The following is a 27,982-nucleotide window of genomic DNA, read 5'->3' on the forward strand; positions in this document are numbered from 1 at the left end:
TATTTCTTATTGTTTAGCAGTTTTCAGTTGCTGCATTTTGTAGTTTTGCATTACGGTAGTTACAATTTCTCTGCACTTTTTAAGGTGGGCCCACTTTCAAGTCTGTTGGAATAGCCAAGGTAAAATGTAACCAAAGCAAAAAATAGTTTTCCAAATCTACCTAGTTTAAAAATAGAAATAGCTGCTGCTCTAATCATTGTACAAATGTAAGCTCATGCAGCTGTCATCTATCAATCCCATGTCATCTGGAAATCAGGGCTGCAGATGTACATCTGCAAGGGGAATCCCATCCCAAAAGAATCTTTTCTTTTGAGATTGGTTTGTTATTAACCATCAATAATTCTATGTTGCTTGGGCATAATTTCAGCTTTTCTCTCCCTGTATCTCCCCATGATACAGTTCAGGCAATTGTCAGTGGTACCAGTTCCTTTTTTGAATTTGGTGACAGGAGCATTGGTTGTCAAAGGAATATAGACAACAACTAATTTCATACCTTAGAATGATCTTTGTGGAGTTTCATGTGGATGTTTCAAAGCTTTTGTAGCTTACACACTCAGGTCATGGCTTGTGTAACATCACTGATAGTACATACCGGTAGCTGAGTATCATAATTTGTATGGATAGTATTGTATCTGAAATTGACATGATTTCTCTCAATGGTGTCATATGGATATTAAAAAATAGGGGAAAGAAAAACAAAATCTCTAGGCCATCAAAACATCAAAAGGCATTGAAGAATCAAACCTTGACAAACCAAAATGACCCAATGCATCAATTTCATGCCTGGGCCTGAATTCTGACTGCCCATGCTTCAAATAATCTATCTCTAGGATATTCTGGGGCTGCAGATACACCACTTTCTCATTGACCATCCCTTAAAAAAATGGGAAATTGGAGGGAGGACACAAAGAGATGTATCCTGAAAGTCTTTGATTGTTCCTGTTAGTAGAACAGCCAACAAGATAAAAAAAAGTTGCAGACTATCAATAGCGTAGGCCCATTACAACTAGAGGTTACTTTGGCAAATAAGACATTCATTGCATTTGGATAAAAGTACAGGTAGTCCTCAACTTACTGCCACAATTGAGCCAAAAATTATGTTGCTAAGTGAAACATTTGTTAAATGAGTTTTGCACCATTTTACGACTTTGCTTGCCCCAATTACGTGAATCATTGCCGTTAAGTTAGTAACATGGTTAAGTAAGCTTGGCTTCCCCATTGACTTTTCTTGTCAGAAGGTTGGAAATGGGGATCATAGGACCCCCGGAGCATCATAAATATGAACCAGTTACCAAGCATCTGAATTTTGATCTCATGACCATGCAGATGCTGCAGCGGTCGTAAGTGAAATACAGTCATAAGTCACTTTTTCCACTGCTGCTGTAACTTTGAACAGCCACCACATGAACCACATGAGCATGTAGGGCTATAATGTAAAGCCATGGGAGAAAAAAAAACCAGAAAAGTTTAGGAAAGTTTTTTTTTCTTAAAGTTTTCTGGATTTTTTCCTCCCATGGCTTTACATTTTAGCCCTACAGGTAATCCTCAACTTACAAGAGTTTAAGTGATGCACATGTAATAGTTAAGGCAAAGTTTATATATCACTACTCATCCTTGATTCATTACAGTTAATCGGGGTAAAATTCTATTGCATAGAAGATAAGCAATATAGTACAATTCTTGATTAAAGGACACAAATACATTAGTTTCTTCAGGCTACATTTAAATTCATTTTTATAAAGAAAACAAAAGAGGAAGGACATAGCTCTGCTTCAGACATGGGCTTGTTTCCTTTTATTGGTGCAAATAATTGTTGGATAAATATTAGAAGCATTATTTATACCTTTTTATCTCTGTGTCTATCGTTCTAAAATATGTACACACTGCAGAAATCCATTTCCCCTCCTAATGATCTGTTTCTTTGTGGGATGGGATGGTGTTTTTTCCATGACTTCAGTTTCCCAGAAGGGTTAAGTCTTGCACTTTTCCATCATTCTGTCTATCATTCATAAGATATCAGTGCAATGCTACTCAGTTTTATGAAATGCTATGAATGTGATTTTTTGCTTGGCCGTTTTCAGTAGTCTAGGTAGTTATAAGACATAATCTGAGGCATTGCTTATGTTTATCAAAAGGAAGGATTCTATCAAGTCCTTTATTCTTATGAAATCTGTAGAGTGAAAAACTTAAACTTGATGCCCTCCCCGTCTACTTTAAAAAAGTAAGCCAGCCAAGATTTTTTAACAACATATTTTATTTTTTTCAGGAATGTTCAGAAGGAGGATCGTGGACCCATGCTTGATGAATATCGAGAGTACAAGAAAGTTAAAGCTAAACTGCGTCTTCTTGAAGTCCTTATCAGCAAACAAGATCCATCAAAATAAATTATGTTTCTCCATAACAAAGAACAGTTGTTTTCATATGCTGCCCATAGTACTGTTAGGAGTATTCTTTTGTCTTGCTTTGTTGAAAGAATGCTGTTTTTGTACACTTTAGAAGGACAGGTAGGTCCACTCTAGAAAGTTAATGAAATTTTTTTAAATTGCGACTCAGTCTGTCCAACTTTAAGGGTTGTTTTCTTTTTCTCATTTTTAAAAATTGACATCTTGTTCTCAAAAGACTTTTATTCTAAAATCATTCAGAAATGTTGGACCTGCTAACTTCGCTTCATCTGCATTTATTAGTATTACACTGAACTCCTCTGTTGCCTTTTTAGTATGGAAGACAATGGCAGCCAATTAAGAATACTCCTGAATACCATAAAGGAACTGCAATGCCTTTCAGAGGACTGCGTGGAATAACTGATTGCAAATGGCATCTTTCATATAGTAGAATGATAGATGGATATCGAAATATAAAGTACATTCTCCGGTTTCAGATGACAATGGACAAACCAGAAAGTGACCTTGCTTGTTGTATTTTTAAAACTTGGAAAAACCTGAACATTTATATCACATATTGCCTACAAGACTTACATTACTGTTAATTTCTATTTATTGTCTACTGGTGACAGTGTAGTCTGAATTGGAGACTGCATCTTACCCTTGTGTTGGTGCTCAGATTCATTCAGTTCAGTAAGCTTACACCACTTTTGCTGTATCTGAAACAAACTTATTTTACAAGGGCTACAATTAATGTATTGAACAAGCTGGACAAAACTAGATTTGAAAGAAGCCTTTCTACTTCCATTTACAGAAGTGGAAAGAGAAGTGATCTGCCTCATGCAGATATGACACGATTTTTGCATGTCAAAGCTTCAGAACCAAGAGCGTTTTTTAACTGATTTTTTTTTTTTGCCTAGTATACATAACACAACAGCGGCTGATTATTTTTTTAAACTGCACTCCAAAATCCTTCTAAATGACTTGAGTACCTACATGAGATACAGTACAGAGGAAAAGGGGCTTATATGGAATCCTTTACACATAGGCCCTGCTTCTGTGGTTTGACTGGATTAAATCCTAAGTGTTGAATACCTTCTGGATCTATTTTGTCTTGTGGCCATGTTTTTGCATGTGCCTATTTGCTGCATGTGTTATGAACAGCTAATGCCAACACAAATTGTTTTTCATTGCTTTTCTGAAAAACCAGAAAATGAACTTCAGTGAAATAATGACATGTAAACTCATCAGATTGATGTGTTAACATGCAATAGGTAGAAAATAGATTTTAGAGACTCCATACTTCTATTGGTTGTATTTCTCGTTTTTATTGTAATTCTAGGCATGTACTTTTGGAACCCAAAAGTGACTATTAAAATGAATTTATACTATAATGTTTTGCCTTTTTATACAACCTGAAGGGTTTTAGTGGACTGTAGTAAATTACAAGATCGGGAAATAATCTGGAGATTTTTCCGTGGCTTTTGTTCAACTTCATTGTGCAATGTACATTTCAGTTACTCCATCAATCTGCAATCACTGGTGCATCAAACATCAAAACCTATGTGTACTGTATAGTGTTGTACATGAATGTTTTATATAACACATGCAAAATATCAATATGCACTATTTAAATGTTTGTTTTAAATAATATATTCCTCCTTTATAATGCTTAAATCTATATGATCCCAATATTTTTATAAAGTGAGTGATCAAATTGGTTCCACTTCAGAATCAACAGCTGCTTTTGTGTGTGCTTTGCAGTGTTTGGCTGTTTGTAGCAAGCATGGCATCAGTTATGCTAAGAGTGTGTGTTGTGCCATCTTATTGAGCAATAAATGGTAGAATTAGGCATTTTGTGATAACACAGTTTTACTTTCATATAAGTAAAAACTATATGTCGATATATAGATATATAAATATATATATATATAAATAAACCAGATATGAATGATTGCTATGTCTGGCATTTCATTGTATAGATTTTTATAATAAAAAAAACTTCTATTGTCATATTTATATTTGTGTTTTGTGTGTGTATGTGTGCGTGCATGCGTGCGCACGCGTACTGTTTACATTTTTGCCTATAAATCTTGGTAAGTGTAATTCTTAAGCGTTGCTAGGTTTTTTTTTTAAAGTTTGTTTTAAAAAATGTTTGAGTCTAATTCTCTCTGGTGGTTTATCTACAGTGGTTTATCCAAACTGATAATAGTTGGAAGGCGATTAGAAATTAACTTCAATTTTTCTTTTTATAAGTCAAGATGTTATAGAAAAGCGGCCTATAAGTCTCTCTTACAAACTTTTCTTTGCTTTAGAAAATGTACCCTTTTTATATAGTGCCAGTTGTAGGTTAAAAAAAAACACCTCTCATTATCTCCAATATATTTGATATGCAGCACTTAAATTTGCTGGAGAATTAAATTTACTGCGTGACTTTGTCTTAAATTTAAGCAAAAGCAAGCATGTTCCTGCCATTTATAACAGACATAAATATTTGCCCATGGTGGAAAAAAATCATATATTGCCAATTACTTCCCATTTCAAAGAGCAATCCTGCAACATTTAATATTTTTTTGTTTACAGTAATTAATTTGCTCAATCAGAACATGAAATAACTATGGACTTGGTTGACATACCTGTACAAGTAATGTTAAAAACCAAAGCACGAAAACCTTGTATAATTTGTACCTAATTCAAAGTGTGTTCCCATAAACAATAAACCATGTAATCTCCCCACACACCTCAGTCCCTGCAAGAGCAATAGGGATGAACTATGTGACTAAGGAAAATGATTCCTTTTTAAACTCCTAGAATTGTTTGCACATGAAATGTTTTGTAAAAATTCTGTGTGTTTAAAAAGTTCAGAGATAAATTTATGAATTTCAGCTGTTAAGTACTGCTTTGACCTCCACCTGTTTTTCATTACTATGCCGAAGAAAAATCAGTTATGTTGTTTAGAGTAAATGATGCCAACTTGAGCTGGGGCTCAGCGAGATGAAATACGTTTAAGAGCTGCCTTTGATAACCAAATACAGAAAATATAGTTACTAATTATAAATATTTCTGCTGCTAAAAAAGTTTGCTGTTACAATTCATATTAATTTTAGGAGATCATCTCCAAACTATTTGCCTTAGAATATTTACAACACACCACTGCAGGAATGTAGCATTTCTAGCACTGGGCCAGTGAATTAATGTGCAGCACGGGTGTCAAATCTGATTGCATCACATGACATTGTGACGTTTTTGCCTTAGTGGAGCCACGTTGGGCGTGGTCTTCATGTGATGTATCCAGCCTGTTTGACACCCCTGATCTATAGCAAACATGTTTTTGTTTTTTAACAATGGACAAGAAATGGGAAAGTCCTGGGGAAGCAAGTACTCAAAGATGTGCATCCTCTCCCCCCCTCCCCCGGTCAATTCACACCTTAGCTTTTCACTGTACCAGGGGCCAATATTAGAACAAATCCTCACCTCTTGCTAGTTCATCTGTTGGTATTGAGTTGGAGGGAGAGTTCTCATAACTGTGTCCAGCTTATAATTTACCTCCTTCAGTTGTCTTTCCAAATCCTCTGCATATCTAGAAAGTCTAAAACAAAATAACAAAGGAGATTGAGGGAGTTTTGGAATTTTTGCCTTGGTGAAGCTGATAGCTACCCATTCGGCATAAAATTCCGCAAAACCAGAAGAAAACTGGTTAGTCACTTAGCAGTCTAATAGTACATACTGATTCAGATACAAATTCCATTGAATTCATTGTGTAAATGTAAATTTCATTGAGTTCAATGAAAATTTCAGATTAATAGGCACAGAACTGCAACCTAAATCTTTTCCCCCCAAATAATATTGTAAAAATATACATTTTATATACATTAGGAGCTATATATGCTACATATATATAAACTGAACACTTTTGTTGTACTTTAACAACCAAAAGCCATTTTCTTTTGAACCCAAAATGCCTCAGTTGAATTTTCTAAGAACTTTGTATCAAAGGAGAACACCTGATCTAAAACAATTAGCATTAACAGTTGCTAACTGCAGCATTACAACTAGACAAATATATGGTATGAATTAAAAGCTAGATCCCTAAATTTGCATTTGGTTGACAACATAATGATATCTAAGAGCCAAGATTTGTTGATATTTCAGTTTGGGAGTTTCATTTTATAAAATATATTACGATTGTGCCAGGAATTATATTTTGCGTGAAGATTCCACTTTAAATGTGGAACCTCAAATTGGGGACCTCAAGTTGATCTCCTGTGATCTAAAAGGTGAAGCCTAAGTCTACAAAGACTGAAGACCACTGGGGTTATGATTTAAACAAACCTCTGAAAGTCCCTTGCAGAAACTGTGTCATACTGTCCAGAAGAAATCTGATGCCTCATGAGATCCTGCAAAGAGAATTGGTCAATATGATGACAGGATTCAAAAGAAAAGAGAAACTCTTATTATCTCTGTTATTGGCAGATTTTGTTTGTTTATTAAATGTGTATGGTTGCTATCTCACAGAAAGTGACTGGCCGACGTAAAACAATCCAATAAAACAATAAATATAAAACAATTATCACCTAATTATCACCTAATTAACCACTGCGCCAAGGTGGCACAGTGGTTAAATGCAGCACTGCAGGCTACTGCTAGATCAGCAGGTCAGCGGTTCAAATCCCACCGGCTCAGGGTTGACTCAGCCTTCCATCCTTCCGAGGTGGGTAAAATGAGGACCCAGATTGTTGGGGGCAATATGCTGACTCTCTGTAAACCGCTTAGAGAGGCCTGAAAGGCCTATGAAGCGGTATATAAGTCTACTGCTATTGCTAAAAAACTTGCATTTATTTAAAAACATTAAAAACTATAAAAGCAGAACTAAATAAGAAGAAAAACAATAGGAGGAGGAATTTGGTAGACCCGCCTATTTGCATAACCAGATCTTGAGGGAATTTGGGAATGATGAGGCTGACCACATCTCCGGGGGGGGGGGGGAGATTCCTCAATACAAACATCATGGCACAAAAGGTGCCTGCCAAATGTAGCTTTCTAGATCGGGTGTCAAACTGGCAGCCCATGAGCAGGATGCAGGACACACAGGCCACGCCCATCCCAGCTCCGCAAAAGGGAAAAACATAGCGAAATGTCACATGACAGCAACGTGACACATGCCGAGTTTGACACCCGTGCTCTAGATGAACATGCCTATTCTATTAGATCTGGATCCCTTTCAGTCGGGTTTCAGGCCTGGTTACTCCACCGAAACTGCTTTGGTCGTGCTGACCTATGATCTCTGGTGGGCCAGGGATAGAAGACATTCTTCTATTCTGGTGCTTCTTGACCTCTCAGCAGCCTTCGATACCATCGACCATGGTATCCTTCTGCGACAATTGGAAGAGGTGGGAGTGGGAGGCACCGTGTTATGGTGGTTCTCCTCTTACCTCTCGGATAGGTCGCAGTCGGTGTTGGTTGGAGGACAGAGGTCGACCCTAGGCCCCTAAAATATGGGGTGCCTCAGGACTCAGTCCTGTCCCCCCTCCTATTTAACATCTACATGAAGCCACTGGGTGAGATCATTCGTCGGCATGGGATCAAATATCACCAATACGTGGACGAATACCCAGTTGTATCTGTCCGCCCCGTGCCAACTCAGCGAAGCGGTAGAAGTGATGTGCCAGTGCCTGGAGGCTGCCAGGGTCTGGATGGGAGTAAACAAGCTGGCACTCAATCCAGACAAGACCGAGTGGCTATTGATGTTGCCCCCCCAAGAACGGACCAGATATTCCATCTCTCAGCCTGGGAGGCGAAACTCTTCGCCCCTCAGAGAGGGTCCGCAACTTGGGTGTCCTCCTGGATCTTCAGCTGACATTAGAATACCACCTGTCGGCTGTGACCAGGGGGGGCAGGTTCGCCTGGTGCACCAGTTGTGGCCCTACCTGGACCGGGAGGCACTTCAAATGGTCACTCATGCTCTCATCACCTCTAGGCTTGATTACTGTAATGCGCTTTACTTGGGGCTGCCCCTGAAGAGTGTTCGGAGACTACAATTGGTCCAGAATGCAGCCGCGCGAGCGAGAGGGGGTGTACCTAGGTAAACCCGTGTTACACCTATCCTCCGCGAGCTGCACTGGCTTCCCATCGGTCTCCGAACGCGCTTCAAGGTGCTGGTCGTTACCTTTAAAGCCCTACATGGCTTGGGACCTGGATATCTGCGGGACCGCCTCCTGCCATGTACCTCCCAACGACCTATAAGATCTTACAGGCTGGGCCTCCTTCAGGTACCGTCGACTGGGCAATGCCGGTTGGCGACTACTCGTGGGAGGTCTTCGTAGCTGCTCCGGCCCTGTGGAATGATCTACCCGCAGAGATCCGGACCCTTCCCACTCTCTCGGCCTTCCGGAAAGCCATTAAAACCTGGCTGTTTCGGCAGGCCTGGGGCTGTTGACCCCAAATACGGTGCAGCCCCATTTAGAACGGAGTGCATGGTGTGTTTTTTAAATCTATCTTTTTTTCCCCCTTCTATTTTTTATTTATTCTGTATTGTAAGCCGCCCGGAGTCCTACGGGATTGGGCGGCATATAAATGTTATTAAACTTCAAACTGGTGAGGCAGGCAGATGAAGTTTGGAAGAGGGAGTCCCTTAAATATCCTGGTCCCATGCCATGTAAGTGTTTAAAGAACAACACTAGCACCTTGAATTGGACCCAAAAGCAAACTGGTAACTAATGCAGGTTGTGCAGCAGAGGTGTTAATATAAGCTCCCAGGAACATACCTAACTGCTTGCACCACTGCATTTTCCACACAGACCCATGTCCAGCACATTGCAATAATCGAATGACCAGAACATGAGGGACCCTAGGAGGCCCCCTTGATCCAGGAACGAGTGCAACTGGGGCACAACACGAAGTTGTGCAAAGGTCTTCCTAGCCACGACTGCCACTTGCTCCCTGAGCAGGAGTCCCAAGCTGCTTTTTCAAAAGGCAACTGGACTTTGAAGATGTTTCGCTTGTCATCCAGGAAGCTTCTTCAGTTCTGACTGAATGATGCGGAATTCAGAATTAAAGACGCTTCTTGGATGAGAAGTGAACCATCTTCAAGAGAAAAAAAACCCAAAGAAAAGTCCAGTTGCCTTTTGAAAAAGCACCTTTAGGACAACCGTGACCTGGATGACTGAGTATGTCCATAGACACTGAGCAGGAGTTGAGAGTTTAAGAGGACCCATAAAAATATATGCTCATATGCTTCTCAGAGGACAAGTGGGCCAGTTGATATGTAAAATAAATGTATATACATTGATAAAATATTAAATGGAAGAGTATTTTGGGTTCCAGTACATCTGTCTCTAGCAAAGGGAGCAGCCATTTTTAATAAAGAATATTATATTCCTACACAAAATAGCTGATTCATGAAGTTGAATCTTTTCTATAAATGGAACAAAATCAAAAACTTTTATTCTAACATAGGTTAATTAACACAACAGAGACAACCTTGACTAGTCTACGACACAACAACCAAAGTATGTTTTTTGTTAAGTGTTGTAGTATTGTTTGCATTTCAACTGATATTTTATAATCCTTCTCCCTACCTGTTTTATGTGTATGCATGCATTATGTATGTATTTACTCTCAGATACATGCATAAAATCAGATGAAAGTTTATGCAAAATAAATTTGCTAACTAAATATAACCACTGAAAATAAATGTCACCATCCTCCTTTTTTGGGGGGGGAGCAAGGGGAAAGAAGCATATGACTCTTACCTTGTCACCAATTCTGGAGACATCTCTACTTGTATCCAATCTAGATATGGTCATGCAAAGGGGGAATAAAACCCAAGAATTTATTTAGACACAACATTTTAATGCTCATACACTACAAGAGAGAGAGAGAGAGGTCCTGATGAAATTAATCTAAATTGAAGTAGTGGATATGCTTGTTTCTACTAGACAGGAGTGATCATAGGCTACATAGTCCATAAAGCCTGTCTCTTGTTTGCTTTATCTTTTTCCCTGGGGAGTTTGCTGCTCCTGCTGTTGTGTCAAAAATGAGAAAACTCCATTGCATCATTGCGAAAGCAGCTCAGGCCCTTTCTGGATGTGCATGCTTTGATCAGACTGACTGTTTTGACACCCCCCACCCCAGGGCAGCTGCTGCTGTCTTTCTATCTCACAGTGACATCTATTTCAAGTTGATATAATGCTATTGCCTTCAACATTTTCCATTCCTCATAGTCAGCAACCAATGAAGTCGAGATTGTGGGTGTAAATGAGGATAGGAAAATATTAAATGCAAACAACAAAGATTGACCCCTTCCATCGTGGCATGATACCTACTCAGTTTGCCCTCGAAATGTACTTGTGTAGTTCATTTGAGGCATTCACTAGCTTAGTTTATTGGTTGTTTTTAATTGGCAAAGAAAACCCAAGCACCATGAACTTAGAGGACTTATAAATAAATGTGCAATGTATGAATTTAAAATAGCATTCATCACATTTAGTTCTATCATTTGTTGTTATTATTATTCGATTTATATGACATTTATTCCATTCACAGACTTTGTAAGCTAACAGCAGAAACATACAATATAAACATAAAAAGGTTTCTTGGCCCCAAGCCACACAGGGCTACCTTACATAAACCTGATTATTTGAATTAAAACATATGGAGGGCCCACAGAAAAAATGAAATAATGATCAGGATAATTAGCAACTTTTGGTCAAGGAGTGAGCCACTGCATTTTGGACTAATTGGAAGATTTTGTGTGGTCTTCAGTAGAGGTCTTCCTGTAGAGCCTCTTACAGAAATTCCGACAAAATGTGTTAATGACAGCAGTTACTGAATTCAGGTCTAGGGCTCCAGGAAGAGTTGCAATTGGCATAGAAAACGTCTTGCTTGGCCATTCAGCAGTAGCTATGTGTAGAAAAGGACTCCCAAGTTGTGGTCCTGTTATCTCAGGTGCAGTTCCACCTTGATGAGAGACAACCTGGAGCTGGAAGGGAACCATGGTGTGCAAACAGCAACTCTATATTGCTAGGGATCAATTTCAACTTATTTAACCCCATTGGGTTTCCAACAGTTTCCAGATGCCTGGCCAAAATGTCCGTGGCTTCTCGAACTGAGCCCAGGATTGCAATATAAAGCTGAAGATTGACAATATTACATTGTAGACTACCAAATGACCTCTTCCAACAGCTTCATGAAGATGTTGAAGCACCAATATACTTATAGGAAGGCAGATGTTCACGCTTACCTCATGAGGTCAGGTATTACAGCAGCTCAGAGTCTCAAAATGAGACTTGTGAGTGAATACATTAATTACTAAGGCATGGGGGGAGGTAAGGGATGAGAAAGAGGTCTCGGTGTCCATATATTGTACAATGCTATAATGAGGGATGACCGGTTATTTTTATGCTAAAGATAAAGGTTCTCCTCGCACATATATACATAGTCGTTCCCGACTTTAGGAGGCGGTATTCATCTCCGTTTCAAAGTCGAAGAGCCAGCACTGTCAGACGTCTCCATGATCATGTAGTCGGCATGACTGAACAATGAAGGCAGACAGGACACGGTTACCTTCCCACCAAAGGTGGTTCCTATTTTTTTTACTTGCGCTTTTACATGCTTTTGAACTGCTAGATTGGCAGAAGCTGGGACAAGTAATGGGAGCTCACTCAGTTACGCAGCGCTAGGGATTCGAACCGCCAAATTGCTGACCTTTCTGATCGACAAGCTCAGCGTCTTAGACACTGAGCCACTGCGTCCCTTATTTTTACGCTATTTCACAATTTCTTCTGTCTTGATAGGACTATAGGAATGGTCAGGATGATACCATAAACACTCTTTAAGCCACAAGCAGCAGAAAGCCCTTAGTTGAATTAGGTCCATGTTCTCGTTTCAAGAAGCTAAATTTTGAAATGATGATTTGGAGAGATTTACAGTTTGCAGTTGTGGTTTAGTTAGTGTGATGTTTGATAGAAAGCCATGGCTTCTTTGTGGTTTTCTATCTTGAACTTAGGTAGGCAGGTTTTCCAACTTTTTAGGTCAATGGACGGCTTTGAAATAATGAGAACAGGTAAAGGATCCAGTCCCAACTGGCTGTCAAGAGTGGGAAGTGGGAATGGTCCATAATGATATGATAAGACGAGTCTTCTGTTGTGACCCAGAATCACATATAATCTTTACTTCCAATAATAGTATAGATCTTGTGATGATACAGGTAGTTTTAGAAAGCAAGACAGTGAGTGGCTTATTTCAAAAAGCTCTCACCTGCTCAGAAACACAACAACAATAAGCTGAAATAAGAGGGACCTCCTGAAGGCTAGAGAGACGCAATCACATTGGTTTGCTGATAAATGAGTGTTTTGTGGTTGCCTGGAAGCATCTTGAGAGCTTTTTGTGGGATATAACCTTGGAAATCCCAACCTGCCTTAATGGCCTTTAAAAGTCTCGTTCTCTGACTTAGCTGCACATCAGGATGCTTCCTCATCTATCCTGAAGGGTCTCACTGAGTGGAACAAAAACATTGGTATCTACCATCCTTTAGGATCATATCTATGAATAAGAAAATTAGCTAGAAAATTAAAGAAAAGTGGCAGTATGCCTAAAATTTGATACCCACTTTTTCAAATATACATCTTCTGTCTCTGGTGACTGTCTCTTCAGCTTGAGTTTGACTAAAGCTTTATTGTAACCCTAAACAAAAGAAATAAATAGGATTGTTAAATGGAAATAGTTGTGATATCATAGTTGTGATATGTACAGGCTTCATGCTTCACGTGGGGGAATGTAGGAAACACTAGTAAGGGTACAAAATTATTTTAGCACGCACCAAATTCTGCAATGAAAAAACAACAGTATCCTTTTGTACTGAAAATATAACATATTACAGTTACTCCGTCCAGATTGAAACATATTTATAAGGTGGATGGAATTAAACAAAATCCCAACAATATTAATATTACTGAAGCTGGAAATTAGGTTTTGGTCATATATATAACATCTGCTGAGTGACAAAAAAAGCCAAGGCAGCATTTGATTATAAGCACAAAAAGGCAAATCTTCAATTCAGAATAATGTCAGTCACTCTTTAACTTTTCTTTGTTTACTGCTCATTCTATTGAACATTTCGGGAGAACATAAATGATAACATACTGTAATATAGCCCTTGCATTGGCCATTTAAAATAATTCATATGGATTAAGTAAATTACTTTAGGATTAATTGCGGTCGGAATGGAGAAAAAAGCTTTAGTATCAATATGAGGGAAGGGTGCATTTTAGTACCCAATAATTGAACAACTGAACAGTTAATCCAAATGGAAAATGTAAGAAGAAAAAGCCAACTCAATAAAAACTCTTCAAAATATTGGACTTATTTTTCCCATTAAAGATCCTCTTGAATATTCAATTATGCCAACCATGGATTTATTTACTAGATTTTTATCACATCTTTTTTTCAGAAATGGGTCTATGGATGGCTTAAAATAAAATAAAGAAACATGAAATATTAAAAATCTGAAAACACAAAGCCAAACAAGTAAAAGTAATATGAAATATGACACAAAACAATTACATTACAGGTAGACCTTGAGTTATAACCATAACTAAGCCCATAATTTCAGTCATAGGCCATAATGGTCATTAAGCAGGTGATCATATAATTGCACTTGATTGAACAATTTTTGAAGGAATCATTAAACAAATGTAACATAAATAATTGCTTGCTATTAGGTCTTTTTTAGCCAGACACCTTAAGTAAACAAATCAGTCAATTGTGTTGTTAAGAAAGGTTCCCATAACACTTCAGTTTCCAGCAAAAATGTCATAAGTTGTGCTCATGTGACCAGAATGCGGCAAATGACTGTAAATGAGGTTGGTTGATTAGTATTCAAAAATATACATGACTGCATGTGTAGTGCCAGTCATCAGAACTTCAAATCCAAATCATAAGTAGCTTTTGGGGGATCCATCGTAATACTGAATGATTGCTAAGTGACCAGTTGTAAGTTGAGAACTATCTGTAATGATATAAAAATCTTCATTCGGTGTCACATCATCTCTGAGAAAAACATTCCACAAGTAGGTATCACTAACAAAGAGATCCTTTTTTTAACCACAACACTTCAGTTGACAGAGATTTGAACTAGGATCTCTGAAGAAAATCTCAGTGTTCAGATAAATTAAAGATAGCATTTTGTAAAGTTTTATAATTGAGGACTGGTATTTTGAAACTGGACCTGGATGCAACCTGAGAGTTGGGGCAGCTGAGAAAGCACCAGTTTTTATTTGAAATACTGGGCTCTGTTTTAAGGATGTAGCAATTCTATTCTAGACCAACTGAAATTTCCTCATCCATGTTATGGGTAATTGCACACAGTAAGTATCTTACAGTGAGGAAAACAGACGATTACCGAAGCACAGATAATTGTCACTTTTTTTCCAAGTCAGATAGGCTTAAAGTTGGTATATGGGAAAGATGCTTTAAGCCACAAGAATCACTTGAGTCACTCATAAATATGAATCGTGAAGAGAATGTGAGTCCCATCTACAGCAAACTCATCATCCCTAAATTGGCCACTGAGAACACCACTGATTTGTTTAGTTTGAGTCTCCGTTCATTCTCAACCAAACTGATGATGATTCTGGACAGTCCCAGCATCTCTGAGAATGAGAAACAAAGCAGGCCATTCTTCACAAATTGGTGGAGCTTCAGAGCAACCTTCTGGACGATCTTTCTTAGCATGTTCACAAAAGAAGCTAGACAACATATGAGAAAGAACAAAATCTCCTGGAATTCAAAAGCAGCAATTATCTTGCACTGACTATCCAGAAATAGAACTACTGTTAGAAAATGCCTCTTCCACACAATCAAAAGAGTTTCTGGAGAATCACCTGGATTGTGCTCCTACTGACTTTCTCTACAGAAACTTAATTACGCAGGACGAGCAAGCGTTTGTATGGTTTCTGCATGTTCATTTCTATATTAAAAATATTGCAATATCATAAATCAAAAGAAAAGGTTTAAAGACGGCTTCATATCAGAATATGGGCAACATTATCCCAAGATAGATAATTTTGGCTTATATGGCAATCCTCTCTAAGGTATGGGGCAGTGATGGCTGTTAGGAATATAATTCTAACGGTTGGGTTGGCAATATATAAATCAAATCATGTAACAATGCTGTACCTGTTTCTTTAAACTATACTGTAAATGTGATTGGGTGCTGTTCCTCAATCGGCCATAAGAGGGAGCCAGAATGACTGTTAGATGCTGGGCTGATCTGATCTGAGTGCCGTGAGCTATTGTAAGTTTTGCAACTGCTAGCAAACCTTGATTACTGGACTGATTATATGTTACTGGACTATGTTATTTGGATTATCCCTTCACTGAAAGACATTGATGACTGACTGTCTTATCCGTGTATGACTTGGAATGTTTGATGGACTCTGATACCTCTATTTCCACGAAAGTAAAAGCCTATTTAAACTGCAGTGTCTTTATATGCTGGTTTGTGTGTTCTCCAACACAACTCTCACAACGCTTCGCTGAACGTACTCACTCTCCCAACAGGGAGCTTACCTAACAATGGCTTACCTTTTTGGCATAGAGTGCTGGAAGCGTGTGTGCACGTGCGAAAGTGCATGCATCCACCCACCATGTACTGCATGCACAAACCCTGTGTGTGGCCCACCCCTTGCGCATGTGTGTGACCCACTGCATGCATCCCCTGTGCATGCATACACAACCCCCCCACATGTGCTCCCCCTTCCCCCATGCGTGTGTGGCACAGACCCAAAAACTAGCTGGCCGGTGGGAGGCGCACACACAAGTTGCGGAGCTGAGCTGCGGCAACGGCTCGCATGCCCACAGAGAGGGCTCTGCATGCCACAGGTTCGCCATCATGGGTCTAAGGGACTGAAGGGAAATTTTACTTTCTTTCACAGACAGCAACAAAACATCCCTCCTTTTATTCCGTAAAGGATCAATGAAGCAGCAAAGGTCTATTCACTGCTATTCATATGCTCTTAAAAAACAATTCAAGAAATACAATTTCTTGTAATGCAAGAAATGTTCAACGCATGTGTTAAATAAAGCATTGAGAAAACCAGTATCAGTAGCATTTAACTATTCCTTGAACTAAAAATTACAGAGCAGGACATGGTTTAGGTTCTTACCTGTTTTATAAGATCGCTGATCTCAAATTCTCTGCTTGGAATTACTGAAAAGTCAGCTTTCACTTCAGAGTATGTGTCATTAATGATTGCCAAGAACATGTTCTACATGGAGGAAAAAAGGAAAATAATGTGAACAAACAATGCATAAATATGCAAGAATCTCAAAGATGTTGAAATGTTCCAAAGCTAAGCATATCAATTCCAGGACAATCAATAATACAGAGCTGTGTTAACTTCTCTTTTTTAAAAATAGCACATTCATTTTAGAATATACCATGTTTATAGTAGCCTAGCTCAGTTTTTCTCAACCTTGGCAACGTTTAAGATGTGTGGACCAACTCCCAGAATTCAACAGCTAGCATTTTCTTGCTGCTCAGGCAGCAAAGGAGTGAATCTTGTTGGTTGGCATCCCTGATTGTTACTTATCATTTACACAGTAACAATACTTTTCTTGGTAACCTGATGAGGATTCGGGACTCAGTTTGAAGTCTGAACTTATCCAAGAAGTTCAAAGCAAGTTTCAGAACCAATATTACTCATGAGATCTGGACAATGAAAGAATTTTGCCCAAACCTGTCACTTTGAAAGAAAGCAAGAATATTTCAGAGATAGGTATGGGGTTTTGCCCAGTATATAGTTGAAGTTGAATATCTAGTGGGCTTATCCAGAGCTAATTTATTCAGAAGGAAGCATTTTTTTTTTAATCACAGTAAATTATAGCAATAAAAACCCTGACCCTGAACAGTTTAATTCACTTGGAAGGATGTAGGTTGACTTTACTTTGGTTTTCTCGTCTTCTTCATTTCTCAGTAGAAATCATGAACAGCATTTTTATCCTTGAGGGTCATACCTGATTTCACATGAACTATCTCTAACAATAACCCCATGATTAATTTGAGAAAATTAGTGAAATTACTTAATGGGGAAAAAAAAACCAATCTCCCATACCCAACTCCAGTATTCTAATTTCAATTTTTGAAATTAGAATTGTAATGGGAGCAGGGATACTTTACCAAATATTATGAGCCAAGGTGGCGCAGTGGTTAAATGCAGCACTGCAGGCTACTGCTAGATCAGCAGGTCAGCGGTTCAAATCTCACCGGCTCAGGGTTGACTCAGCCTTCCATCCTTCCGAGGTGGGTAAAATGAGGACCCAGATTGTTGGGGGCAATATGCTGACTCTCTGTAAACCGCTTAGAGAGGGCTGAAAGCCCTATGAAGCGGTATATAAGTCTACTGCTATTGCTATTGCTATTACAACTTTCAGAAAACATTTGATATTCTTGGGAAAATACACACTGATTCATTTGTAAGACTATAGAGCTAAGCCTTATATTCTTCTGCATCTATGAAATGTACATTTTTCTGGGAAACAGGCTATCCTTTTCAGGGATTTGAATGCTGGTGAAGTGTTTTTCACACCTGAAGAATTAGAAGAATTAGCTACACCTACTGAAAAAAATGCACTAGGGCAATTGTGTCACTGACCATCTTTTTGACAACGATAGGCATTAGGATTAGGCAAGAATGACCCATATCACTACTGCTATTCTGAGTCTTTCAGATCCAAAATCCCTTTATTCACCAAAAATTTCAGGATTAATCATCTCTCCATCTTATCAGAATCTTATTTATTTGCTCTTTATTTGTTAAATTTATTTGCTGCCTATTTCATCGTAGGGCTACTCTAGATGGCTTACAATAATTTTAAAAAAGGAGGAAATGAAAGGAACATAAATAGAAGTAAAATAATAGAACTCACAAAATAAACAATGAAGAAGGAACATAATGATTAATACTTCAATATGAAAAGATGGATGGGTAGACAGTAGAGAGTGGGAAGGGGTGGTGGAGTCTGTCATCAATCCAGCAGCCACTGCCAACGAGGAATTTCCCATTTGGTCCCCAGCCCAACCAGCAGAGCCAGGACTTCTTAGGGTTATACATAGGATTATATTCTTGGAGATTAGGGTTATGTACACTATCTTAGAGTCCACTTAAAAAGAGACATTAATTAAGAGCCTCTCCCCACTTTGCAATTTTTTCACCAACACCAGATAGACAGCATGTATTTTCTATCTAATTGTTCTCAGGATGTTTGCAGCCCTGGCAAAGTAATCCCAATTTTGCAAACTGATTCAGTTATTCAAGATTGCACTTACCAGTAAGACAAAGAATACAAAGAATACAAAGGTGATGAAGTAAATTGGTCCAAGAATTCGATTGGCATGTTCTATGTCGGCAAAATTAAAATCTCCAAGTACAATACGAAACTGGGTAAAACTTAGGAGGAAGCAAAAAATATACTAAGCGTGATATTCTATGATTCACACTAAGGTTGCAATCCTGTATAGTAATTTGGTACCACTGAACATTTTGGAGTTACAAAGTTATGATACTTGGGTAAACTATTCTGCAATATATGATACTAAATTTACTAATATGAAGAACCATTGATAACTAGTGATCAGTGGTGGGTTTCAAAAATTGTTCGAACCTACTCTGTGGGTGTGGCCTCCTTTGTGGGAGTGGCTTGCCGCCCATGTGACCAGATGGGAGTGGCTTGCCACCCATGTGACCGGATATGAAGATGCCGATGACACTTGTCAGAACCACCTTAAATTATCTCACATACAACACTGGCATGCATAAGAATATGATGTAAACTTGTTTTTTAAAAGGCATCTTTGGTTTGTTTTAAAACAACTTCAACACACGCAATGTTCTGATTGCACCACAAACGCAGTCAGCATCCTTATCTTTCACAGAGGCACTGAGTTTTATAAATATGAGAATGATAGTGTAGAATAATCATATCCAAGGATCAGTGGTGGGTTTCAAAAAAGTTTGGAACCTCTTCTGTAGGTATGGCCTGCTTTCTGGGTCCACTGGTGGAACCTCTTCTAACCAGTTCGGTAGATTTGATGAACCGGTTCTACCGAATAGGTGCGAACTGGTAGGAACCCACCTCTGCTAGTGATTTATTACCATTAGCTTACAAGCCTATCTTTGGTGAAATTGGACCAAATAATTTCTTACTATTTTAGATATTGGCCAACAAATTTCTTAAAGCTGTACAATGATATCTAAGAAACCGAGGAAGATGTTGGGGTTTTTTTGGGAGGGGGGGGGAGATCATGACACTGGTTATGTGTCCTGTTTCCAGAGCTGTACCAAGTAAAAGCTATTCAATTTGTTTCTAAAAGTTATCTAAATTGGAAAATGATTTACTTTGAAGGAAACCTTGAATTGAGTATGACTGCTTTGCTCAAAGACCAAGTTTCCCATCTCAATTGTGCTTTTAAGTTGACCAACTGCATCAAGTATTTCATGTAATATGCTGACTCTCTGTAAACCGCTTAGAGAGGGCTGAAAGCCCTATGAAGCGGTATATAAGTCTACTGCTATTGCTGCTATTGTACCTTGACCATCTTCTAAAGAAAATCTTGCTCTAACTAATGACACAGTGAAACAACCGTATTAGATAATTCCATACATGCAATTCTGAAAAGTGGAAAACTCATCCACTTGTGATCCAAAGACCAGGTAGCCCAGCTGTGCGTATGCAAAGAAGATGATAAAAAACATGATGGCAAATCCTATGATGTCTTTAGCACAACGGGACAGAGTAGAAGACAGCTGAGTCATTGTCTTGTTAAAACTTATGTATTTAAATATCTGGAAGACAAAAAAAAATAGAAGGCATATAATGTGGCTAAGACCCAACTCTACCACATACTTATTTTAAAATCTTAAAATACTTTTCACATCTCTCCCAGGAAATCAATATTAAACTGTATAACCAGTTAGTTTGAGATTAAAGAACTAAAGGAACAAAAGGATCCACAAAAGGATTTATAGAAGGGTTTCTGTTACATTCCCAGGTTATTTCTCTGAAAATTCTAGACCAAGGGTGTCAAACTCATGTCGTCACATGACATATTGTGACTTTTTGCCCCTTTGCTAAACTGTAGATGGGCATGTCCAGCACATGATGCGAGCTGCGAGTTTGACCTCCCTGTTCTAGACTGTCCCAGCTAATCACTGATTTGTCAGTTTCTAGTCCATTTCCAGCCCTGATTGATAAGGCCTGGTCATAATCTTTAGGACCCTCACTGATTACATCCTAATGTATATGAAGGAGCTTCCTCAGCATGAGTTACAGGTTACGTTATCAATTGGGACCAGAATTTTCATTGCTAAGTGATCATTAAGTAAAACATAATGTGGCCATGCCACTTAATGACAGCAGCCCTGGTTGTGGTAATTAGGAAAGGACTGCATGTGACTGTGACATGAGAAGAGGTGATGAAACTGTCCCAGAGTAGAAACTCAGTGGGGAGGCAGCTGATGCTATGGGGTATGGGCAGGTAGGCAGGCAACATAGGTAGATGATACAGAGTATAAGGCAGACAGGTTTTTTTTTAAAAAAGTTTATTATAACACTGGCTCTATTGTGATTTCTTATTTTCTGCAACCTTGTTGATAAAGCAAAAACAGCAGCCATATTCCAGGATAGAAGCCTAATCAAATTAGCATGAGTGAAGGAAAAAAATGTAAATGTTCCTTAAACTTCACAATGGGGTTAGAATGTTTTGTTCTCTTTTTATACTTTGTTGTGATTAACTTTTTTTTTTTAAAAAAACAAAACACATTATGACATCAAATTAGGTTAATAGCAGTACCTTAATCCATGCAAAGAAGACATTCACTGAAATCATATTATTATAACGGGTCTGCCAAAATCCGAGGAAGTAAAAGTCTGGATAAGAATCTGAATTGGAGAGTAGATTTTCCATAAGCCTGGATACCTCAATCGTTCGATAAACATTGAAAGCAATAGCAAACAAGGACAACTGAACAAGGGGAAAAGTAGAGGGTTGTAAGGCTACAATTGAGAAAATCAATTTAAGGCTGCAAATCATACATTCATTAATATTGCAGAATGTAGGTAGAATACTTGAGAGAATTCTATGACTTTATGAAACATCATACTCTGCTATTCAGTATTTTAGCATTTAGTGATTTTTTTTCTTAAAGGGAAGCCTTTCTAAACTAGTAATAAAATCCATTTATTTGACATTTTATATGAGCTGCCTTATGCAAAATTACCGTGGAGGCAGCCAACAACTATACTCCAACTTAAAACATAGTATAAAAGCAACAAAGACAGAAAGCAAAATAAAACATCAATTATATCCAGCACAATCAATAATTCCTCTGATGTCCACCCATTATCAGTCAGCGCCAGAAGAATTCTAGAACACATAGTAGTACTGACTTTCGTTGTTTTCAAAATATAAGAAGGGTAAGGTGCAGTGGTGGGTTTCAAAAAATTTTCGAACCTACTCTGTGGGTGTGGCCTCCTTTGTGGGAGGCTAAGTGACCTGGTGGGAGTGGCTTGCCGGCTAAGTGACCTGGTGGGAGTGGCTTGCCAGCCATGTGTTCGTTCTCTCTTTCTCTCTCTCTCTTTCCTTCCTTTTGTCTCTCTGTCCTTTTTCCTTTTTTTCTTTCATCTCTCTCTCACTTTTTCTTTCTTTTTTTCTTTCTTTCTTCCTTTCTTTCTCTTTCTCTCTCTGTGTGAGTCTGTCTGTTTGTGAGTCTGTGTGTGTGTGAGTCTGTCTGTGTGTGTGTGTCAGTGGTGGGTTTCAAAAATTTTTGGAACCTCTTCTGTAGGTGTGGCCTGCTTTCTGGGTCCACTGGTGGAACCTCTTCTAACCGGTTCGGTAGATTTGACAAACCGGTTCTACCGAACTGGTGCGAACTGGTAGGAACCCACCTCTGGTAAGGTGTCACATGTACCCCCAAGGGGGAGGGGCAATATTCCAAAACCTTGGAGCTGCTAGAGAGAAGGCCTATTGTACTGGTAGAAGGGAATATATGTAGCTCAGGATTGAACATGGGCTCCTTGGTGCTCCAGTTTCTAACTCTCTCTGAATCAAGATGCCCCGATGACTAATACATCCCTGATCAGCTGATCTACTATAATGGATTTTATATGGCGCTGCCATGGAAACAATATAGAAATTGCAACTAATACAGAATGAGCCAGTGTCTAAATAGTTGTTCTGGGCAGAATACCAATTTTAAAATTGCTCCACTGGTTAGCAGAAAGCTTCTAGGCCCAACTCTAGGCTAAGCATTATCTTAAATAGCAAAGCACCAGGGCACACCAGGTAATGCTTTGCTAGACTTGAATCTGCCCATCCAGCCAGGATACTTGGTAACAATCTCTCTCCATGAGTGGTGTATGGATGTGGACCACACAAGCAGGGCCTAATGGCCACAGCCGCTCCATCTTGTCAGGAGTGAGCCAAAGTCTTTTCCTCTCCATCCAGACACTAACAGCCTCCACACTGGGCATGTACCTCGAAAGCTTCACTTGTACAGCACAGGATAGGAATGTAAAGATGGATATCATCACCATGCAGATAATACCAAACCCTAAACTGGTGGATGATCTCACCCAGTGGTTTCATATGTTAAACAGGAGAGAAGTAGGCGAGGGGCCGTGAATGTGATCTCTCTCCCTCCCGTGTCAACACTGACAGCAAGCAGTTCCACTAGTTAATTGTTCTGTTAGGAAGTTTCTCCTTAATTCCAGATTGCTTCTCTCCTTGATTAGTTTCCACCCATTGTCTCTTGTCCTGCTGTCTGGTGCTTTGGAAAGTAAGTTGACCCTCTCCTCTTTGCGGCAACCTCTCAAATGCTGGAATACCGCTATCATGTCACCGCCTAGTCCTTCTTTCCTCTAGACTAGCCAAACCCAAATCCTGCAACTGTTCTTCATATGTTTTCTTCTTCAGGCCTTTCATCATCTTAGTTGCTCTTCTTTGCACTTTTTTTTTCCTGAATTAACCACTGGGTAAGGAGGTGAAGCATTGCAACACAGTGCCTCCTACTCTTAACCCCTGCAATTAGTCCAGAAGGACGCCGTGAACTTGAAAGCTGCTTTGCACTAGAATGGATGCCCCACCAAAGTTGGAATGGAATGGAATTTTATTATTTATATGCCGCCCTTCTCTGGGAGGACTCAGGGCAGCGAACAATTCAAAAGGGGAAAAAGGGGAACATAAAAACGAAATACAAATAATAAAAATAAGCAACAGTCGCACAATCATACAAGTCGAGAGGGGAACTCATCACTCCCAGGCCTGCCGGCAAAGCCAGGTTTTGACAGCTTTTCGGAAGGCCTGGAGAGAGGTGAGGGTCCGAATCCCTGCGGGGAGTTCATTCCAGAGGGCCGGAGCTGCCACAGAGAAGGCCCTCCCCCGGGTAGTAGCCAGATGGCATTGGCTGGTAGATGGAACCCGGAGGCGGCCAACCCTGTGAGATCTGATGGGTCTGTGGGAGGTAATTGGCAGCAGGCGGTCTCTCAAGTACCCAGATCCAATAAGTTCATCAAGCCACGGTGAGGGGTGGGGTGGCTATTATATTATTCTATTAATTTGCTATTTGATTATATTCTTTTATTAGTTATTTGTGTGTGTGTGTGTGTGTGTGTGGTGTATGTTTTTTATATCCCTGTAAGCTGTTGAGTTGCCATGTGCAAATATGCAGCAATATAAATTTTATAATAAATAATAATAAATAAATAGGTAAAGTAGCAAACAAATATCAGCATGACCAGCACTGCCTCCATAATAATATCTTGATCTGAAGGCAGAGTACAACAGGTTCAAACAACTTGTTTTCTCCAAGAGCTTGTTTGTCACCTTTTGGCTGCCATAACAACCCAGGAGGGTCCATGATCGAACAAACAGATGGTTGAGTTGACTGCCTGGAGAACTTTGTCCACTTCCTCTGGAATCGGAGAATTGAACTCAGTCTAGATAATCTCATGAGACTATGTTCTGGAGATCTCCCTTGAGCCGGTCTCTGATGAATCTGAATGACTTTGTCTGTCAAATAGTGTAACTATTTCTCAGATAGTCAAGATCCAGCCCCCCACACAATGAGTCGCTCCGAAAAGGCCACTTAGTAACTGTCAGTAGACAAAGTGAGGGCAAATAATGGTGTTTTGTTGCCTTTTATCACAATGTAGCCCCACAAATGGGCTCTAACTTGGGTTTTAACAAATTAAGAGTTGGAAGACCTTGCAAGTCTTCTAGTCCAACCTCCTGCCCAAGCAGGAGACTCTACATCTGCCTCTACCTAGGATCAAACTCACAACCTCCTGACTGTGAGGCAAGAGCTCCACCTCTAGGCCACAGAGCTCCACCAAAAGTAAATCTTCTACCCCAGATGGGACTCGAACCCACAATCCCTGGCTTAGGAGGCCAGTGCCTTATCCATTAGGCCACTGGGGCTATTTGATTTTAAATTGATGAGGGTTCCTCTTCCTGTAATAGTTTTCCAGGCATTGCTTTTGGGACTTCATCTCTCAGAGATTCTCAGTGAACCAAAGTGCAATTCTTTGCATGCTTCTCTTTCTTTGATCTTCAGGGTTCCAAAACAGAGGAGGCCATTATGGCAAACCTTCTCTGATTCATTACTTCAGATTTTACCTTTCACTGGACCAATGTAATGTTATGCCTCAAAAAGGACAATCAAGGCAGATAGAGAGATGATAGGTAGGTAGGTTTTTAATAAATTTAATTTTATTATATTAATTTATTGGAGTCTTTTTATTATTTTTACTGTTTTAAATGGGGGTTTTATACTTTGTAAGCCACCTTGAATCGTCGTGGGCAAATAGGCGGCAATATAAATTTAAATTTATAAATATAAATTTATAAATTGCGCTCTACATGGGGCAGCCCTTGAAGAGTGTTCAGAGACTTCAGCTTGTCCAGAATGCAGCCACGCGAGTGATCGTGGGTGTGCCTCGGTACACCCACATTACACCTATCCTCTACGAGCTGCACTGGCTGCCTATTGGTCACCGGATACGCTTCAAGGTGCTAGTCGTCAGTTATAAAGCCCTACATGGTATTGGACCTGGGTACTTGAGAGACCGCCTTCTGCCAATCACCTCCCATAGACCCATTAGATCCCACAGATTAGGCCTCCTCCGAATTCCATCTGCCAGCCAATGCCGGCTTTCGACCACTCGGAGGAGGGCCTTCTCTGTGGCTGCTCCGGCCCTCTGGAACGATCTCCCCGTGGAGATTCGGACCCTCGCCACCCTTCAGGCTTTCCGTAAAGCCGTTAAGACCTGGCTGTTCCAGCAGGCCTGGGGCTGTTGAGTTCCACCCCTACTCAAATTGGTTGTGCTTGTTGTGACTTTTAAATTGTTTTGTATTGTTGTTCTGTTTTTGTTTTACTTTTCTGTATTTATTCCCCTCCCTTCTGGTTTGTCAGCCGCCCTGAGTCCCTTTGGGAATAGGGCGGCATACAAGTTGAATAAACCACTAAACCACCACCACTAATTTAAATAAATAAATAAATAAATAAATAAATAAATAAATAAATAAATAAATAAATAAATAAATAAATAAAATAGGTAGGTAGGTAGGTAGGTAGGTAGGTAGGCAGGCAGATTTCTACCCTCCTCTTATCCACCTTGGCATCAGTTTAAAAAAACCCATTTTCTACATCAATGTCATGGAAATGCTGAAACTTACCAAGAGCAATAACATATCCAGCCAATTCCAAGCATTTCTAAAATAATCTCCTTTCAGTTTCCGCATTTTTATAAACTCTTGAATGAGGAATGTGAAGATGAAAAGACAGAAGATGACTTCGCAGGAGGCTAGAAAATAATCATAATAGGTGACGTATCTGAGAAGTTTTACAGAGTGGAACTGCCAAGAAGGGATTATGCCACCTGTTGCAGGAAACTCCATAGTCAGCCTATGTAAGGAAAACAAAAGATGCCTTTTGTGTATCCGGAAGATGGTGGGTGATGTCCTACCTCCTAAGCCAAATGAAAATATGACAAAAATCCACCCCAAGAATAATGGTGTTCCTGTTATTTCAACTTTGCATGACTAATGATTATAGCAATTTGTTCATTTTTAATTATACAAATTTTGGTAATATGAATTTTGATGATAATGATTTGGTGTACAGGGCGGGGCATAACCTTTTCCTAGGGGGTCACAGCAACACTTGTAATAACAACACAAATAATTCATACACCATTCGAAAGCCCATCAAAAACTGAGTTTATTGACACGATTTAATAGTCAGTATGACCACCATTAGCCCTTCGAACAGCATTCAAACGAGGTGGATAAGAACACAACAAATCTTCAAACAGTTCCGTTCGATTTTCCAGATTTTTCAACAGTTTCCAAATTCATTCTCAAAGTTTCAACCGAAACAAATTTAACATTTAATAGCTCATTCAATTCAGTTTTTTATGGGCTTTAAAATGAGGTGTCGCGGAAGTTGTAAACTGCTGTCGATCTTGCTGTGACCCCCTAGGAAAAGGTTATGCCCCGCCCTGGAAAATCTGGCAAATCGAATGGAACTGTTTGAAGATTTGTTGTGTTCTTATCCACCTCGTTTGAATGCTGTTCGAAGGGCTAATGGTGGTCATACTGACTATTAAATCATGTCAATAAACTCAGTTTTTGATGGGCTTTCGAATGGTGTATGAATTATTTGTGTTGTTATTACAAGTGTTGCTGTGACCCCCTAGGAAAAGGTTATGCCCCGCCCTGTATAGATAGCCAAGTAAAAAAAGAAAAAAACAACAACAGCATAACATAATAGAAAGGTGATCTTCATGGAATTCCCGACTTAAGGAAGACAGCTCAACAGAAGCATGGGGCGCTAAGGAACAATTAAAGCAGGGGTGATGCCAGGAGTCCAGAATGAAGAAGTTGAGTGTTGAATTGACAGTATGCAACAAGCAGGAAGAAGCAGAAGAATGAGGTGTGTACTGCAATTTTGAAGAGTATGTTCTAGAAGAAAGTAGAAGCTCGATATGTAAACGGGAATTAAGAGATGGAGAAGCTCTAGACCTGAAGACCCCTGAATGAAGGAGAGTGTCTTACAAGAAATGGCTGAAGGAAATATCTGGGTACAATCGTTATGTCCAGTCAAAACTGTAACTGCTTGAAAGTCTCAACTTAGCATGTTGCTTTGATGAGGACTTTTCAAGTGGAACCCAATCAAGTCATCCCCAACAATGCAGGTATTTCAGTAAATTACTCTCAAAAGTAGGACATACATAAAACAGAGGGACTGGAGGAGCTCACCTGACTATGCAGAAGAGGTTAACATTAGCATTGTACATTGAAAAATCAATGAAGACAACCCTTGTTCCTCGGGTGATCCAGCTGTGTTCCTTGAGGAAGGTCACCATATGTAAACTTTGGTTCTTTGATTTACTCAGGATGAACATAAATCCTCCGGTATTATATAGGCCAATAAGGCCCCAATGCCAGGGAGCTAGAGTAGCAGAAGTGTAGTAGTGCCACCTGGTGGACAGAAGAGTGTTAATCTAATCTTTTACAGTTAAATTTCACAGCTTTCCAACTGTAA

The 27,982-nt window shown here is 39.4% G+C and overlaps 2 protein-coding genes and 1 non-coding gene across 8 annotated transcripts in view; 1 reads left to right on the forward strand and 2 right to left on the reverse strand.

Annotated features, from left to right (window-relative positions):
• The window catches only part of FAM13B (family with sequence similarity 13 member B), a 65,126-nt gene extending 60,732 nt beyond the window's left edge, over positions 1-4,394 (forward strand). For 4 of the 5 annotated variants that reach the window (XM_087709497.1, XM_087709501.1, XM_087709498.1 and 1 more), the window contains one exon: positions 2,267-4,394. In XM_087709497.1, coding sequence (XP_087565623.1) covers positions 2,267-2,384 — 118 coding nt within the window. In that variant the 3' untranslated portion in view covers positions 2,385-4,394. The remainder of the gene's footprint in view (positions 1-2,266) is intronic. The other variant, XR_015695957.1, reaches the window with a different exon arrangement.
• The window catches only part of PKD2L2 (polycystin 2 like 2, transient receptor potential cation channel), a 28,051-nt gene continuing 2,446 nt past the window's right edge, over positions 2,378-27,982 (reverse strand). The window contains exons 3-13 of one of the 2 annotated variants that reach the window (XM_087709503.1): positions 27,697-27,918; positions 26,113-26,341; positions 21,232-21,402; positions 20,043-20,224; positions 18,709-18,829; positions 16,547-16,648; positions 12,991-13,064; positions 10,133-10,172; positions 6,714-6,778; positions 5,856-5,970; positions 2,378-2,515 (exon numbers count right to left, since the gene is read on the reverse strand). In XM_087709503.1, coding sequence (XP_087565629.1) covers positions 5,862-5,970; positions 6,714-6,778; positions 10,133-10,172; positions 12,991-13,064; positions 16,547-16,648; positions 18,709-18,829; positions 20,043-20,224; positions 21,232-21,402; positions 26,113-26,341; positions 27,697-27,918 — 1,315 coding nt within the window. In that variant the 3' untranslated portion in view covers positions 2,378-2,515; positions 5,856-5,861. Of the gene's footprint in view, positions 2,516-4,456; positions 5,398-5,855; positions 5,971-6,713; positions 6,779-10,132; positions 10,173-12,990; positions 13,065-16,546; positions 16,649-18,708; positions 18,830-20,042; positions 20,225-21,231; positions 21,403-26,112; positions 26,342-27,696; positions 27,919-27,982 lie in introns of those variants that run through there. The other variant, XM_087709504.1, reaches the window with a different exon arrangement.
• TRNAR-CCU (transfer RNA arginine (anticodon CCU)) lies at positions 24,783-24,855 on the reverse strand. Its single transcript has one exon. It is a non-coding gene; the product is annotated as a tRNA-Arg (tRNA).

Source organism: Thamnophis sirtalis, unplaced genomic scaffold (genome assembly GCF_051295495.1).
Source record: "Thamnophis sirtalis isolate CommonGarterSnake01/CBP01778 unplaced genomic scaffold, rThaSir2_p1.2 scaffold_3, whole genome shotgun sequence".
Lineage (NCBI taxonomy): Eukaryota > Metazoa > Chordata > Lepidosauria > Squamata > Natricidae > Thamnophis > Thamnophis sirtalis.